This window comes from Gracilinanus agilis, chromosome 2 (genome assembly GCF_016433145.1).
Source record: "Gracilinanus agilis isolate LMUSP501 chromosome 2, AgileGrace, whole genome shotgun sequence".
Lineage (NCBI taxonomy): Eukaryota > Metazoa > Chordata > Mammalia > Didelphimorphia > Didelphidae > Gracilinanus > Gracilinanus agilis.
Window position 1 is genome coordinate 233,322,536 of NC_058131.1, and position 17,716 is coordinate 233,340,251.

The 17,716-nt window shown below is 41.9% G+C and overlaps 1 protein-coding gene across 2 annotated transcripts in view; it reads left to right on the forward strand.

The window, feature by feature from the left end:
- OTOF (otoferlin) overlaps positions 1 to 17,716 on the forward strand; it is a 179,830-nt gene that overhangs the window by 118,171 nt on the left and 43,943 nt on the right. For both annotated transcript variants that reach the window (XM_044661011.1, XM_044661012.1), the window contains exons 14-18: positions 11,536 to 11,695; positions 12,290 to 12,476; positions 13,625 to 13,811; positions 15,689 to 15,912; positions 16,624 to 16,732. In XM_044661011.1, coding sequence (XP_044516946.1) covers positions 11,536 to 11,695; positions 12,290 to 12,476; positions 13,625 to 13,811; positions 15,689 to 15,912; positions 16,624 to 16,732 — 867 coding nt within the window. The remainder of the gene's footprint in view (positions 1 to 11,535; positions 11,696 to 12,289; positions 12,477 to 13,624; positions 13,812 to 15,688; positions 15,913 to 16,623; positions 16,733 to 17,716) is intronic.

Below are 17,716 nucleotides of genomic sequence, written 5' to 3' on the forward strand. Positions count from 1 at the left end.
GTCAAGTATCTGATAAACCCTTCAAGGCTGTTTAACAAAAATAGACAAAGAAAATGAACTTATAGTCAAAAGATCTGGTTTCAAGTTCTCACTTTGCTATTGCCTAGCTGTGTGCCTCTAGACAAGTCACTTTAAGCTTTCTAAGCCTCATGTTCATCATCTGGCTAATGGGTAAGACTAGCACCTACATCCCAAGCTTGATAGAAGAGAAGTACTTTGTACTGAACCAATGTGAGCCATTATTCTCAGTGTGAGCCATGTCTGCATACCCTGATGAGGGACTGTAAGCACAAGTAGCTGAGAATCTGTTTGTTTTTTTTTTTTGGGGGGGGGGGGTTGGTGTACTGTTTTATTGATTTCTAGACTTAAGGAAACAATAGAGGAAAGAGTTAATAATGCAGATCAAACATAAAAGTGTGTCCTGCATACATCAATGCAAATTGTTAAACACATTCCTAAAAATCTTTCTTTGACTTTAAGATCATTCAATCAAAAGTAGAAACTAAACTCAAACAAGTTCTTAATCAGCTTAGAAATGAAATGCTTTGGAAACCTGGTGAGAGTCTGGAACCTCATTTCTTCTCTCTGAATCTGGAAGCCAGAAGACTAACATCTCTCTTCTCTCAAGCTCCCACCATCTCTGCCCCTCATTCAGGCAGGAGGCATGGAGTAACGACTCTCTACCAATGAGGAAAGTCTGCCACAAATGGACTCTGATTCCCAGATCCTCTCTATTTACCTTGTGAATAACCGCTCTTCTTTTGTCCCACCTCACCTTCCTAGACACCATACTCTCCTAGTTCTCCCAACTTCCTAACTGCTCATTCGCCAACTTTTTGAGAATCTGATTTAACCCAACATGATGGTTGGCCAGCATCGCTGGGGTCACTCAGGTGCATGAATGCCTTTCCTTTCTGCCATCCCTCGGATTTAATGCCGCTATAACTGCTTAAGGATCCTCAAAGCATTATAGAAAATAATGAGAAAAGCCGTTTCTTCCCTAAACATTTTCCTCAGCACAATCATACGAGTAGGCAGGATAAGTATTGTTATCTCCATTTTAAAGATGAGAACATACTGAAAGACTAGCCTGTTCAGAATTTAATGGCTCATCAGACAGAGCCAAGACTTAACCCAGATTTCCTGACTCTGATTCCTGTGGGCTTGCCACTTCCACTCTATTGCCTAACATCTATATAAGAGACTGGCCAAGCTTCATAGATAGACAAACAGTTAGGTGCTCAGTCTTCAATCCAACCTGGGTTACTTTACTATTTCTCCATCAATCAGATCATAGGAACAAATATGAAGTCTCACATTTAAAATTTTTTTTTTAAAAAAAGCCTTGTTGGAGCAACTAGGTGACACAATGAATAGAGAGCCAGATCTGAAAATGGGAGGTCTTAGGTTCAAATTTGACTTCAGACACTTTTTTGCTGCGTGACCCTGGGCAAGTCACTTACCCTCAATTGTCTAGCCCTTTAATGCTCTTCTGCCTTGGAACTAATGCTTAGTATTGAGTCTAAGTCAGAGGATAAGAGTGTTTTGTTTTGTTTTATTTTGTTTAAAAAAAAACCTTGCAAAAATCTTAAGTGAATAAGATAGAAGAGGAAATCTTGACTTCAGCTGGATATTATGTTTAGCTTGGGTCTACACTATTCCAAAGCAATCAATTGACCAATCAATTAAACAATAAATTAGTGAAATCAATTGTTTGACTAAATAAACCCCAAATCCCCATGTGGACACTGATAGACTTTTGCTCAGGCTTCCATTTGTACATACTTTTATATTTTCTGTCTTGGTTTCAATACACATGGGGCACAGTGCCAGCCTAATGTCAGGAAAACTCATCCCATCCAACTTTTCCTGGGTAGAAGACTCTGGGATGGGTAGGCTGGGAGTGTCCATTAGGGCTGGACCAGGGAGGGACTTACTTGGGCCAGCACCTGTTTATCTTCCTAGTTTAACTAAATATTCTTGCTAACTAGGTGCAAAGGCAGCTTAGGTGATACAGGGGATAGAGTGCCAGGGCTCAAGTCAGGAAGTCATGTAAAATAAGTTCAAATCTGGCTTCAGACACTTACCAACTGGGTGACCCTGGACAAGTCATTTAGCCCTGTTTGCCTCAGTTTCCTCATCTGTCAAATGAGCTAGAGAAGGAAATGGCAAACCACTCTGGTGTCCTTGCTAAGAAAATCCCAAAAAGGTGATCACAAAAAGCCGGACATGACTGAAAAATGGCTGAATACCTGAACACACACAAAAAAACTGAGTCTCAGAGTGGTTAAGGTACCCAGGATCACAACCTTAATAGAATAATAGATTTAGACTTAGAAGGAACCTTGTAGTTCAACCCTCTCCTTTTACAGATAGTGAAACTGAGGTCCAGAGATGTTGTATGACTTGCCCCAGGTCACATAGTCAATAAATGACAAAACCGGAATTCAAACCCAGGGCTTCCAATTCTAAATTCAGTGTTTTTCCACTGGACCACTCTGTTTTCTGTCCCTCCAGTAGAATGTTGGTTCTTTGAGGACAAGGACTGTTCATTTTTATTAGAACCAAGGATTGGTCCCATATTTGAATGATTCAGGCTGAGAGGAGCCACTAGAACTTTTTTTCAAGAGAAGATTGGAGAGAGGACCTGTGTTCAAATCCTGACTTTAACCACTCACTGCCTATGTGACCTTGGGCATGTCACTTAACCTTGTTGCTCTTCAGATATAAAATATAAGGACTGGACTAGATGGTCTTAGATTTTCCTCCAGTTCTAAATCTAAGCTCCTATGATTCTGTGGTGGGTTTTAACAGATATCCTAGTGTTTGCCGCCCTGCGTCCAGACCTGACCAGAGGTAAGAAGGACAGCTTTATGGACTCCCAACCTGAACTGTAACATCACTGTCACCAGTGACTGCCACCTCACTTTCCCCACCTCCTGCACCTCTCAATCAGGACAGATTAGTTCTATGAAACAAGGCTATGAGCCACCATGAGAGATTTCACCGCAGGGTTTAGGAAGGCGCTAAGCCCTGGTGGTAAACTTCTTAACAAAGGAAAGCCTGTGTCAGGTGTATGCCAGAACCGGCTAGAGTTGTCTCATGAGAAGCCATTGTTAAATTTCATTTATTTAGGCATTTATACTTCAGAAATAGTAAATGCTACAAATCAGAGTCCCATTATTTGATTGTCTACACCAGTGATTCCCAAAGTGGGCGCTACCACCCCCTAGTGGGTGTTGCGGTGATCCAGGGGAGCAGTGATGGCCACAGGTGCATTTATCTTTCCTATTAATTGCTATTAAAATTTTTAAAAAATTAATTTCCAGGGGGCTAAGTAATATTTTTTCTAGAAAGGGGGCAGTAGCGCCCACTTTGGGAATCACTGGTCTAGACCTTAAAAAGCAACAGAGAAAGTGTTAGTAATATGGATTTAACTTAAAAGTCTTTGGGGATATAGTTTGCTTTCCTAAGAACTGGTTATGAGGCATCTTGGTAGTTCAGTGGATAAAGCACCAGACCCAGAGATAGGAGGTCCTGGGTTCATATCTGACCTCAGACACTTCCTAGCTGTGTCACTCTGGGCAAGTCTTTTAATGCCCATTGCCTAGCCCTTACCACTCTTCTGCCTTGGAACTGATGTGTGGTATTGATTCTAAGATGGAAAGTAAAGGTATGTATACGTACGTGTATACATACATATATATACATATATATATATACATATATATATATATATATATATATATAGCACAGTCTTGCAAAGAGCTAAACTTCTTAGAATCACCAATACTGTCTGAATAAAGACTCCATCACAGATGTGCCTAAAGGCTAAGCAATGTAAGCTTGTTATCAATTTTCACTAAATCTAAAAACATAATCCCCATCGGGAAAACCCTTCGCAGAGCCCAGGATCACACGGTTAAAGGCTGCCAACAAATTTTGTTTCCCCAGACAGCACAGGGTCACATTGAGCCACAGAATCTCTGGGTTGGAAGGGCTCCAAAGAACATTTGTCCTCCAGGACTTTGAATGAACTTAACCCATACCTGAAATGAGAATCCCTTCTACCATATACCCAACAAGTAGTTTTTCAGCCATTTCTTGAGGATTTCCACAGGGAGTGGGCCCCACTACCTCCCCAAAGAGTTTATTCCACTTTGGGGCAGCTCTAATTTTTAGGAAGCTCTTCCTGACATTAAGTCTATAATTATCTTTTTCCAACTTCCTCTCACTGATGTAAACTTTGCTCCCTGAGACTGAGTAGAAGAGGGTGGAATCCCTCTTCCATATGATTGCTCTTCAGAACAGTTTTTTCTTCTGTAAGCTAAAAAGACTCCCTTCAACGGATCTTCATATGGTACTTTCTCAAGGTCCTTCATCATCCTCCTTTGTTCTGCTCTCAAATGAAGAACTGGCTCTTCTCTTTGCCAAGACAAGCCTCTCTTCTTGGGTCCTTGATGTTATCATTGCCTCCACCTCCTCATCTCTCATTGCCTTTGTTATATTCATAATCTGGCCACCTTGAATGACAGGGAAGACAGTTGGAAGACACGGAATGTTCCCAGGTGCTGTGAGCCAGGGGCAAATGTCGGTTGACCCCATGGTATAAATACCCCTGACAGCCACTTGGAGGGGGGCTCTGGAGGTCTCTGGAGTGGGAAATCTCTGAATGGGTGTTGAAGGAAGGCAGGGAGGTCTATGAAGAAGAGAGTAGGAATAGATCTGAATATTTCCTAAAAGACCGTGAGAGCTAGTGTATCACCAAACACTGGTAGTGAGAAAGCTGAGAGAATAAGATCATCAATACATCTGTATCAATAGCCTTCCATATTCTCTGGCTTGGCTGTGGCCAGGCTGGGCCAGAGGTAGTGGAGAGAGTAAATATCCAGCTTCCACCTGATCAGTAGCCTCCAGTCCTAATTGTCAACTAGTTTATAGATAATAGATTGATAGGGTCTCCAATCCCCAATCCTTGTCCTGTTTATCCTTACCCTGATTATAGATAGAGTTCAACAAGTACCTTCCTGAGTGGTCCTTATATCACGACCCTTGGGGAGGGAGTCAAACGCAGTCAGATACCAAACGTCATCCAAGGCAAATCAACAGCCCAATAATAATCTATCCAACCCCAGGTTGGACCTGGAAAGGTTACCCATCTATCTAAACTCTCAAGGGTCCTTCTTGGGCAACTGTCAGAGAAAAGGGATACATCAACATCATTGTACATCTCTATAAATTCTCCCTTGGTCCCCTTTTTGTTTATAACACCTAAATCCTTTGCATTCTGGCTTTGAATCTCATCGTTCAAATGAAATTGCTCTTTCCCAAGTTACCAATGGTATCTTCATCACTACTTTGAGTGGCCTTTTCTCAGTCCTCAGCCTTGACCCAGTTGATAAGTTCTTCTGGCTACTCTATTCTCTCTGGGTTTCATAACAATGCTCTCCACTGGTTTTCAACCTTTCAGATTGCCCCTTCGGAATTACATACAACTTGTACCAGATGTCCTATAAGTATTTCAAGCTCAACAGGTCCAGAAAAAAACTCATTATTTCCCTCAAACTCTTGCACTTCTTTTTTTAAACCCTTAATTTCTGCCTTAGAAGAAATACTTTGGTCCAATGCAAAAGAGCAGTAAGGGCTAAGCAATGGGGGTTAAGTGACTTGCCTAGGACCACACAGCTAGGAAGCATCTGAGGCCAGATTTTTAAAAAAAGATATTTTATTTTACCAATTACATGTAATAATTTTCCACATGAGTTTTCTGAAATTATAAGATTCAAACTGTCTTCCTCCTTCCCTTCTCTCCTGCCTCCTAGAGACAATAAGCTATTTGATCTGGATTATACATGTATTATCATGCAAAACCTATTTCCGTATTGTTCATTGCTGTAAGAGAATATTTATTTAGTACCAGTATCCCAAAACATAAGCCCAAATAAACTAAAGTGAAAAATTGTATGCTTTCATCTGCATTCTGACTCCAACAGTTCTTTCTCTGGAGGTGGACAGCGTTCTGTCATCAGTCTCTCAGAATCCTGGATCATTATATTGCTGAGAGTAGTCTTTCCCATTTGATCATCCCACAATATTGCTATTATAAATGTACAATGTTCTCCTGGTTCTGCTTATTTCCCTCTGCATCAATTCATATAGGTCCTTCTAGGTCTTTCTGAAATCATCCCACTCATCATTCCTTATAGTAAAATAATATTCCATCACCATCATATGCCATAATTTGCTCAGCCATTCCCCAATTGATGGACATTCCCTTAATTTCCAGTTCTTTGTCATCACAAAAAGGGTTGCTATAAATATTTTAGTACAAGGGGTTCCTTTCTCCTTTTTTAAAAATCTCTTTTGGATAAAGACAGTATTACTGGGTCAAAGGGTATGTACCGTTTTGAGGCCAGATTTTAACTCAAAGCTTCCCATCTCTAGGCCTGGTTCTCAATCTACTGAGCCACCTTGCTGCCCTAAACTTGTGCACTTCTGAACTTTTCTATCACTATTAAAGGAACCACAATTCTCTCAGTCACCTAGGCTCCCAATCTCAGTGTCATCCTTAATTCCTCACTTTCTCTCTCCCCACACATCCAATCCATTGTCAAATCTTGTCATTTCTACTTTGATGACATCTCTTGTCTATGCTACTTTCTCTTCACTCATTTAGGCATAGCCCTAGCAAGCCCTCATCACTTCTTGTCCAGACTATATCAATAGTCTTCTCACTAGACTTCCTGCCTCCATTTTCTCTTCATTCCAATCCATCCCCCACTTGGCTGTCAAAGTGTTTTGATTTTTTAAAAATAATTTTGTTGTTATTCAAACTCTCTGTGATACCATTTGGGATTTTCTTGGGCAAGATACTGGAATGGCTTGCTATTTCTTTCTCTAGCTCATTTTATAGAAGAGAAAACTGAGGCAAAGAGAGTTAAGTGATTTTCCCAGGGTCACCCAGCTAGGAAGTGTCTGAGGCCAAATTTGAACTCAGGAAGATGAGCCTTCCTTATTTAAGTGCTCTATCCACTGTGCCACCTTGATGTCTAAATAGGAGCAAGCACATGTAAAGAGCTGCACAGAAGATAAATACAGAGCAGATGAAGGTAATTTGGAAGAGCAAGGCATGAGCAGCTGGGTTAGGGAGGACCAAGAAAGGCCTCTTGCAGAAGGGGAATGGGAGCAGTCTTGAAAATGCAAATGAAATAGCAAAGCTATAAGGTAGATATGAGAGGGCAGATCATTCCCAGGCACGGGAAACAACCAGTGTAAGCACCCAAAGCAAGAGATTGAAGTTTGTCTTCTAGGAAGTGCAAATAAGCCAAAGTAACCAAATCGTGGAGGCCAAAAAGTCTGAGGAAATTGTAAAGGCAGGAAAGGACCTGTCGATATGAGCTTTAAATGCCCAAAGAGGAATACAGGAGGGTATCCAAATCCCCTATCATCCTCTCCCTCTTCCTCTAGAGCCAATTTCTATCCACTGGCAAACTGCAACCACTGCCTGCTCTAGAGCCTTCTGCCAGTCACCTCTTCTGATATTATATCTTCTGATCTGATACTGGCAGAAACCTCTTCTTTTCGCAGAAGGATGAGAAATCAAGGAATGAACAAATGCAAGGAGACTCCTGTTTTAATGTGTTAGATTACGGTTCTTAACCTGGGATCCATGGACACTCCCCCAAGGGATCTGGGAGTTTATTTCAGGGGATCCATTAACTTGGAAAGAAAAAAATATTACAGCCATGTCTTCACTAACTACTGATTGAAATTTTGCATTTCCTTCCATTATGAATTGTTTTTAATTTTATTCTGAGAAAGGCTCCATAGGCTTCCCCAGACTGCCAAAAGGGACCATGAAGGGACATACTGGTAAATGTTTAACGACTGACTGTCCCACTCTGCAAAAAAGAATGTATTACACACTTTTCAGTTTAATCTATATTATTAACATGTTCTCCACCACTTTCTTAAGTGTAGACAATTAAAACAATAAAGACATAATTTGTAATATTTGTCAATTTCCAAGGAGTAGATGCTTCCATTGAAGATGTAACAATCTGCTCTTATAAGGCTCACAGTTCCAGCACACCCCTGGATCTGTGATGGAAAAAGAACTCCTGCAATGGCGGCATCTAAGAACCCTTGCAATAGTGGAGTCTAAAATTCTCTAGAGTGGGGTTTACATAGGGTTTGTCCATGCAAAGGGAAGAAGGATGATGCCTCACTGAAGGACGATCTTAAGAAATATGAAGGCTTGTACCAGTAGTCTTGAGCTTCCAACAGTAGATTCAATGCATAGTCAAGTGAGAAAAAGATAGCAGGGCAAGCTCTGCCTCTCAAAGCACATTCTACCTTGATTCCCAGGGTCTAGAGAAGGAGGGGACCTTAAAAGATCATCTTGGTGGGAGAAGCTAGGTGGCTCAGTGGATTGAGATTCAGACCTGGAAAGTGGAGGTCCTGGATTCAAATCTGAACACCAACACTTCCTAGCTGTGTGACCCCGGATAAGTCACTTAATTCCAACTGCCTAGCGTTTATTGATCTTCTGCCTTGGAACCAATACATAGCATTGATTCTAAGGCATAAGGAAAGGTTTTTGTTTTTTGTCTTAAGTCATCTAATCCATGAGCTCATTTTAAAAAAGAGGTAACTAGAGTCACAAAGAGGTGAAATGACTTACCCAAGATCACCAACATAATAAGTGGCAGAACTGGAATTAAAGCTGAGGGCAGTGCCTTAGGCTCATTAAGTTCATCGCTGCCCAAACACTTCACTCTAAAACCTGGCTTCTCCACGTTTCATCCCTTCTTTTTTTTTCTTTTCTTTTTCTTTTTAACCCTTAACTTCTGTGTATTGGCTCTTAGGTGGAAGAGTGGTAAGAGTGGGCAATGGGGGTCAAGTGACTTGCCCAGGGTCACACAGCTGGAAAGTGTCTGAGGTCAGATTTGAACCTAGGACCTCCCGTCTCTAGGCCTGACTCTCAATCCACTGAACTACCCAGCTGCCCCTCATCCTTTCTTCTTAAGATGCAAACACTTCTAAGAAAAAGTCACCCAATCAGTTAAGGTCCCATTTATCAGTTCAGAATTAATAGGGATTCACTGCTAACCAGCTAAGAGCAAGCCAGAGCCTCTGAGTTGGGAAGATCTTGACAAAATGTGGGATGGTCAGAGGGAGGTGAGAAAACACTGATAAAGGAGGAGGGAAGGCATTCTCAGGAACAGGCTAAACACAATTATGCTGTGGACCATGGAGTGCCATCTCCTGGAACAGAGACAGTCCCTTGTGCATCATTGGGCAAGTACAAGGAGATCAGGGGAAGCCAACCCCTCAGGGCCCATATTAAGGTCCCTGTGAAAGTTAGATCTTGCCAAGTGCAGAAAGAAGCTTGATACTGGGTTTTAAAATGTAATAAAGTTATTGTAAAAATACTTCTATCAAAAATTCAAAACAGTGAATTAAAACAAGCTAATGATGACTATACATATTTGTAATGGGTTTTATTTTTCTTTATTGATGGTAGGGAGGGGAGGAGAGAGAGAACTAGAAATTGAAAATAGATTTTTAAATAGATTTTTAATTTAAATTTAAAAAATTTTTAAATAATATTTTACTTTTTTCCTCAATTACATGAAAAAATATTTTTAACCTTTTTTTGGTTTAAGTTTGAGTTAATTCTGACCTTTCCTCTCTCCTTCTGTCCTTCCCCTCCCCTCTCCCTGAGATGGCAAGTAATCTAGTTTAGATTTTACATATATAATAATAATAATATAAAACATTTTAGAATTTAATTTTTAAAAATGAAAAAAAGCTTTAAAAATTAACTTTATGAATTTTTTTAATCTTTAACTTCTGTCTTGGAATCGAAAAAAGGATTTGTTTCCAAGACAGAAAAGAGGTAAGGGCTACATAATTGGGTTAAGTAACTTAACCCAGGGTCACACCACTAGGAAGTGTCTGGGGGCCCATTTGAACTCAGGACCTCCCAACTCCAGGATTTGCTCTCTATCCTCTGAGCCACTTTATTGGGTTTTTGAACCTTGAACCATGTTTTTTCTCTATATTCGGAAAGATACTGTCTGCCAATGTGGAGATTAGCTACCCTTTTTGCAAATGAGCTGGTTTCTGTACCTTGACTTAGAATTATAGATATATGTTGGATGAGTAGGAATAAAGGAAGACATTTAAAGACTCAACACACTATGCATTTATTAAGCGCCTACTAAGTGCCAGGCACAGTGCTAAAGAAAGGCAAAACCAGTCCCTGTTCTTGAGGAGCTCACAAACTAATAATATTTGTTACATGAAAACAATTATATACAAACAAATTATATATAAACAAACAAAAAACTTATGTACAATTATGCACAAACAAAATATATGTACCGGAAATGTTGGAAATCATCTCAGAAGGAAGACACCAATATTAAGGAGAACTGGGAAAGTATTGCAAGCACTGGTTTTCAGGGACACAGGATGGGTCTGGAGAGGTCAACGACAGCTCCTATCACTGTTACAGATACCATCTCCAGAGGCACAGAGATTATGATTCTGGGATGGTGATCTGGGTTCACCATGACCCCTAAGTTTTCTAATAATTGGAAAACAATCCTATAGATATGAGGAGCAGCAATATAAACTAAAACTAACTTTCTTCTGTGACTCATGAACGGGTTCTAGACGCAGTTCCCAAAAAAGACATTCTAGGGATTCATTGAGCTGTAACAACAGCATCCAAGAATTACGTGGCACAGTGTATATAGTTCACTGAGCCTGGAGTCAGGAAGACCTGAGTTTAATTCCATCCTCAGAAGCTTACTAGCTATGTGACCCTGGGTAAGTCACTTAACCCCCAGGGTTTGCCTCAGTTTCTTCAACTGTAAAATAGGGGTAAGTAATAGTATTTATCTTCCAAGATTTTTGTGAGGATAAATTGAGATCATATTTGTAAAGTGCTTTGCAAGCTTTAAAAAAACTATGTAAATGGAACTCAGATAGGGGGCTCAGGGGATTGAGAACCAGGCCTAAAGACAGGAGATTGTGCATTCAAATCTGGTCTCAGATGCTCCCTAGCTGTGTGACCCTGGGCAAGTCACTTAACTCCCATTGCCTAGCCCTTACCACTCTTGTCTTAGAACCAAAGACAGGAGGTAAAGGTTAAAAAAACAAACTATGTAAATGCTAGCTTTGTTTATTAAATTTATTAAAATTCATTTTAATAAATTAAAATTATTAACTCATTTATTAAATTTATTAAAATTCATTTTAAAAAATGAATCCCTTTACACTTCCTCTGTGCTGGTAAGTTAGCTGACATCCCCAGCTCTGAATGAACTCAATTTGAATTATGGTCAAGAGACAGACAGGGGCTTAGAAGTATGAACCAAATAGCCATCCTTAAGCTTGTTCTAGGAGTTAACAGTGTTTTCCTAAGTGGGCTTCACACACACACACACACAGAGTGGGAGAAGAGGGTAAGTTGAAATTCTGAGAAATGGGCACAGCATCAAGACCCCTTACATCTATTTGCAGAACACCAGTTCCATCACAAGTGGGCTATCCTGTCAGACCCGGATGACATCTCCGCGGGGCTGAAGGGTTATGTCAAGTGTGACATCGCCGTGGTGGGCAAGGGAGACAACATCAAGACCCCCCACAAGGCCAACGAAACCGAAGAGGACGACATCGAGGGGTGAGAACTCCCATGTCACCCCAGTCCCAGGGGTTCCCTGATCTCAGCCCTTCCTCGGATCGGGCACAAATATATTTGCCCCAGAGTGTCAGCCCCGTCCCCAGAGTGTCTGCCTGCCTTGCCTCCCCAGATGGCCCATCTACTTCAGGAGTCTCAGATAGCCACTCGTGGCTTCCAAAGGGATGCAGGAAACTCAAGCAGTATCCCAGAGGGAGCCCTTGGCAGGCACCGAGTCTCCTCCTCGAGTTAGGCTTCCTTTTCTGCCTGAGTAGGAACAGAAGAGGGAGAAAGGGAAGAACAGAGGGCTTGGGTTTGTTTGTTTGTTTGTTTGTTTTTAATCCCATCTTCCCTTCAACAGAGGGCAGAAATCTAAAGGCAAACACAAATAGGGAAGGCAATTATTTGGCACAGAGATGCTTAAATCTTAGGGTAATGAAGGAAAGTAGGAGGGATGAAAGGAACTAAAACACATTCAGCTCCTGCGTCCCATAGGCTGAAAGATCTGGAACAAGTCAGGCAGAATAAAGACTTGGGTCCTAGTTTAGAGGGAAAGGGGAGCCAGGCTGCAATGCCCTCAGCGGGATGTGCCGGCAGGAACTTGCTGCTCCCTGAGGGGGTGCCCGCGGAGCGCCAATGGGCCCGCTTCTATGTGAAGATATACCGGGCAGAGGGGCTGCCCCGCATGAACACAAGCCTCATGGCCAACGTGAAAAAGGCGTTCATTGGCGAAAACAAGGACCTCGTCGATCCCTACGTCCAAGTCTTCTTTGCTGGCCAAAAGGTACCCAGGGGGTGCTGGTGATGTCAATAGTTAAGTCAGTTAACAAATGTTTATGAAACACTCACTATGTGTCAGGTACTGTGCTAAGTGCTGGGGTTCCAGAGAAACACAAAAACAGTGCCCCTGCCCTCAGGAAGCTCATCGTCTACCAGGGGAGATAAACCTCAGAAGGAAGGCACAAATGGGGAGGGAGGACATGGGAAACAGAAGTTGGAAGCTTTGATGATGGGTCTAGCAAGGGACCTGGTGGTTAGAGCAGGGCAGATGGGAAGCTGGGTCTTTAGCTTTCATTCTTGGACTTGGAACCTCTCTAGAGCAAGAGTTTGTTTTGTTTGTTAGACCCATACCTTCCATCTTATCGATTCTAAGGCAGAAGAGCAAGAAGGGCTAGGCAAACAGGGTTAAGTGACTTGCCCAGGGTAAGATAGATAAGAAGTGTCTCAGGTCAGATTTGAACCCAGGTCCTCCTGACACCAAGCTACCCTACCTAGATGCTAGAGGAAGAGTTTTTAACCCAGAATCTATGAACTTGTGTGTGTGTGTGTGTGTGTGTGTGTGTGTGTGTGTGTGTGTGTTGATAATTATATTTCAATATGAGACATTTTTTCTGCAATCTTAAGTATTTTATTTTATGTGTTTAAAAATATTATTCTGAGAAGGGTTCCATAAGTTTCATCAGATTTCCAAAGGGGACCATGCCTCAAAAAAACATTAAAACCTCTGCTCTAGAGTTGGGACTGAGAAGCAATAAAGTCAAGGGTTTGAGAGTTTAGGAATGAGAACACCAAGAAGAAAAGAGATTGGAAGAGTGAGGGCTTGAGGACCTAAAAACCCACAGGGCAAATCAGGAACTCATCAGACTCTAGACATTCAATTCAATTCCAAAAAAGCTTATTAAACTCCTGTTCTGTGCCAGGCACAGTGCTAGGTGTTAAGGTTAAAAAGAAAAAGAAAAAAAAAAAAGCAAGCAATCCCTGATCTTAAAGTGCTTACATTCTATTGGACCTGGCAAAGACCTCAAAACCCCACAGGAGGCATAGCTGGGTGACTCAGTAAATTTGAAAGCCAGGCCCAAGTTTACCAGACAAAAAATAAAATCTATTTTCTCGCTTTTCCCCCAAACCACCATCATTCCTTCATCCGGACAGGGCAAGACATCTGTGCAGAAGAGCAGCTACGAGCCTCTCTGGAATGAACAAATCGTCTTCACAGACCTGTTCCCTCCACTCTGTAAACGCATGAAGGTACAGATCCGGGACTCGGACAAGGTCAATGACGTAGCCATTGGCACCCATTTCATTGACCTGCGCAAGATTTCCAATGATGGAGACAAAGGTCAGTGGCAAGAAATGGGAAAAGTTGATGGCAAATAAGGAGCAAGGAGAAGAGAAATAGATAAAAACCCTTGGAGTAGGTGGGCAGTACCATCCAAGAGTTCCTAAGACTCAGTTTGTAGGATGGACCTTTATGGTACCAACAGAATCTGATTCATGAGATGGGTGGGGAGGAAGGAAGGAAAGAAGTGAGGGAAGGGAAGGGAAGGGAAGGGAAGGAAGTAGGAAGGAAGGAAGGATGGGAGGGAGAGAGGGAGGGGAGGAAGGAAGGAAGGAAAGAAGGCAAAACAGATATTAAGAGAATTAGAGATAGAGTAGCTTTCTACCCAGTCAGAAGTGGCCGGATCCCACTTAACTAGCCCCCTCACCTCACACCCTTGCAGCTCAGATAACAGGCATGGCCAGGAGAAATCTCTTGGAAGAAAAAATTGGACTAGATGACCCTCAGGTCTCACCCAATTCTAAGATTCCTTTATTTTATGAGGGCACCTTAAAGAATTCTGTCCCTGCTGGTGTCACTCTCAGATTATCTTTATCTTTCAGTTTTGTGGGAAGCTCAGGGATCCAGACCTGTGATTCCTTGGGTATAGGGAACTTTCCATGAGAAAACTATAATCTTATAAATTCCTTCTACAAATGCAAATTGATCAACTTTGCAACATGGTTGTTGTTGTTTTACCCTTACTTTCTATCCTAATAACAACACAAGGACAGAAGAGCAAAGGTTAGGCAATGGGCATTAAGTGACTTTCCCAGGGTCACACAGCTAGGAAGTGTCTGAGGTCATATTTGAACCCAAGACCTCCCAACTCCATACCTGGTTCTTTATCCACTGTGCTACCAAGCTACTCCTGCAACAGCTTTATAGAAGAGCCTGGGACACTGAAAGGTTAAATTATTTGTCCAAACTCTTTCAGCAAATACGTTTAAGAGGCAGGACTTGAACCCAGGTCCTTCCCAAATCTGGAAGTATCAGATTTTACTTACTAGGAGAGTTCTGTACCCATTACACTATGCTTCCTCTCATCTAACTAATAGCTTATCCCTCAGAATGTAAGTTCTTTGAGGTCAAGACTCAAATCTCATTAATTTGCAGGTCACCTACTCCAGGTGCCATAAAGCAGAGATCTTTACTGAACATTGAACCTCCTGCCCAGTTTCCAAAAGAGAATAGATATGCTCAAGAAAGTCCTTTCACATATGAAAACTTTATGTTCTGTCCCCTCCAACACGGCCAATAAACAAACTGTATCAACCAATCAAACCTACTATGTACCAGCTATGTATCCCTGGGAAAGTTACTTACCCCTCTTTGCCTCAGTTTCCTCATCTGTAAAATGAGCTGGAGAAGTAAATGACAAACTACTCTAGTATCTTTGTCAAGAAAACCTAAATGGGGTCACAAAAAATCAGACATGACTAACTGGCAAAACAACAACAAAAAAATATAGCAAGCACATCCTGACAGAAGATTATGTATCCAGAGGTGAAAGCAACCATAGGATCACAGATTTGCAGCTAGAAGGGACCTCAGAGGCTATCTAATCCAACACCCTCATTCTATAAATAAAGAAATTGAAGCCCAGGAGAGCTAGGGTGATTTTTCCCAAAGAGTAACAGGTAGGACTGGGATTTGAACCTTTGGTCCTGCTTTTCCCATTATACCATTCTGACTCCATACCTTCTTCCTAAGGAATAACCTTCCCCTTGCCCAGAGAATTCTTCTCCTTTGAAGAGTCCAGAGGAGATAGAGAGTTGAAGGAAGAAGTGATGGAGAGAAGGGCAAGCCTCACCCTAAATTGTATTTCCTTCCCAACTGGGTTTTGTGGAAGGTTTTCCTTCCTACTCTTCTCCAAACCCTTGTTTCCTCTTTTTCAGGCTTCCTGCCCACTCTGGGCCCAGCCTGGGTGAATATGTATGGCTCCACTCGAAATTACACCCTGTTAGATGAGCACCAGGACCTGAATGAGGGGCTGGGTGAAGGAGTCTCCTTCCGAGCCCGTCTGATGCTGGGTCTAGCTGTGGAAATATTGGACACCTCCAACCCTGAGCTCACCAGCTCCACCGAGGTGCAGGTGGAACAAGCCACACCTGTTTCTGATGTGAGTCTCATTGCTTGGCCATGTATCCTAAAGTCTCACCCCATTTAGCCCCATCCCAACCAAATCTCTTACTCCTTTCCTGACCTAGAGATGGGACTCCACCCATTCAGCATCCCAACCTCACTTCTTGCACAGCCTAGCCTAGCAGAGGCAGGTGGTAACCATTCACTCATCTTAGGCATATCTGGGCCAGTTGAATGCTCTTTTGTCCAGGGCTAGCATAGTGTCAGCCCCCAAAGCTCTCCCTTCCTGGAGCCCCAGTTCCAGTCCCTTGGATCAGGCCAGAGCCTCCAAATAGAGAACTGGCATCCCTTTACCATATGACTCTTCCCCACCCTTAGCTTTATCCTCAGCTAGAAGACAACTAAGAATAGAGCTCATCTCAATAAGATGGTGGCTAGATGCTGACGAATCCAAGTGGGAGTTTCTCACCAAAAGCCCTGAACCCTACCTTGTCATTCTTCTCAATGTCTATTATGAGCTACAGCTGTCTTTGTTATTCAGGAGAAAGCACTTAGTCCCCAAATTCTGTAAGTTTGAGGCCAAGATAGGAACTTCAGAATACTGTCTGGCAAGTTTTAGAGGTCAAGGAGAAATGTCCCAGGACAAAGGTTCTGCCCATGAGAAGTCAGAGGTCCTCTGGAACTCTGGTCCCTGAACTTCTCTGCCCAAGTTGTGACTCAGAGATCCCCCACTCTACCTCCTCACCAGAGCTGCACAGGGAAAATGGAAGAATTCTTTCTCTTCGGAGCCTTCCTGGAGGCCTCCATGATTGACCGGAAGAATGGAGACAAGCCTATCACCTTTGAAGTCACCATAGGTCAGTGCAGCATCCATGGTAAAATCAATAGCTTCTGACCTGTCTCCAAACCCAATCCAACCCCTTGTCGTTCTGTCTTCTTCCTACCCTTTATATACACATATACATACATAATGCATGTACACATCTCTGAAAGGTGAAGGAGTCTGAATCCTCCGGGGAATAAGAGAGCTAAGGCATTTCCAGAACACCAGGAAAGGAAAGGATTTCTTGGCATAGAAGTATGGACATCTCAGACTATAACTGAACTCTGACCTTTAGGAGGGACTTCTGGGGAGAATCTGGCATGATATCAGTACAGGTATCGCTTCCACATCACAATTTTCCTCAATGCAGTTTCAATAGATCACTGATCAGCATAAGAAATTAAATGGGAATTTTGAGGGAGTTTTGTGGAAGTCCCAGTCAGCACACAAAGGCCAGCAGATGACACATGAAAAGTTTAGAAACTCGGAAATGTGTAAATGTACAGTATTGTATAATATCAACATCATTTATATTTTAATAACATAGACACAATTTATTTTTTAAAAGTTAAAATAAGTAAAAAAGTTAAAGTGTGTGAAAAGAACATGATAGCCAGCAGATAAAAAAAAGGCTAGAAATGCTGAGCTATCTTAACACTGACTTACATTTAGCCCATGACCAATTACTTAACCCAAATTTATAATAAGGTACTGTAAACACCTTATAAAAGAAAAAGAACAAATTCAGACTTCTCTGGTACAAAGGGAGGGCCAAAAATTTTACACAGATTTTCCAGATCATGGGATGTTACACTCCTAACTCCCAAGGTGTGGAAGGGGGTGAGGAAGAGAGAAAGAAAAGAAAGGGAGGGAAGAAAAAAGAGAGGAAAGAGACCAAGTAAGAAAGAGAGAGAAGGGAAATGAGATTCAGATTTTTATTCTATACTTCTCTTTTACTTCAAAACCAATGAAACCCCTCACATGTCTTCCCTTCTTCCCTCTCCCCACTTCTCATCTC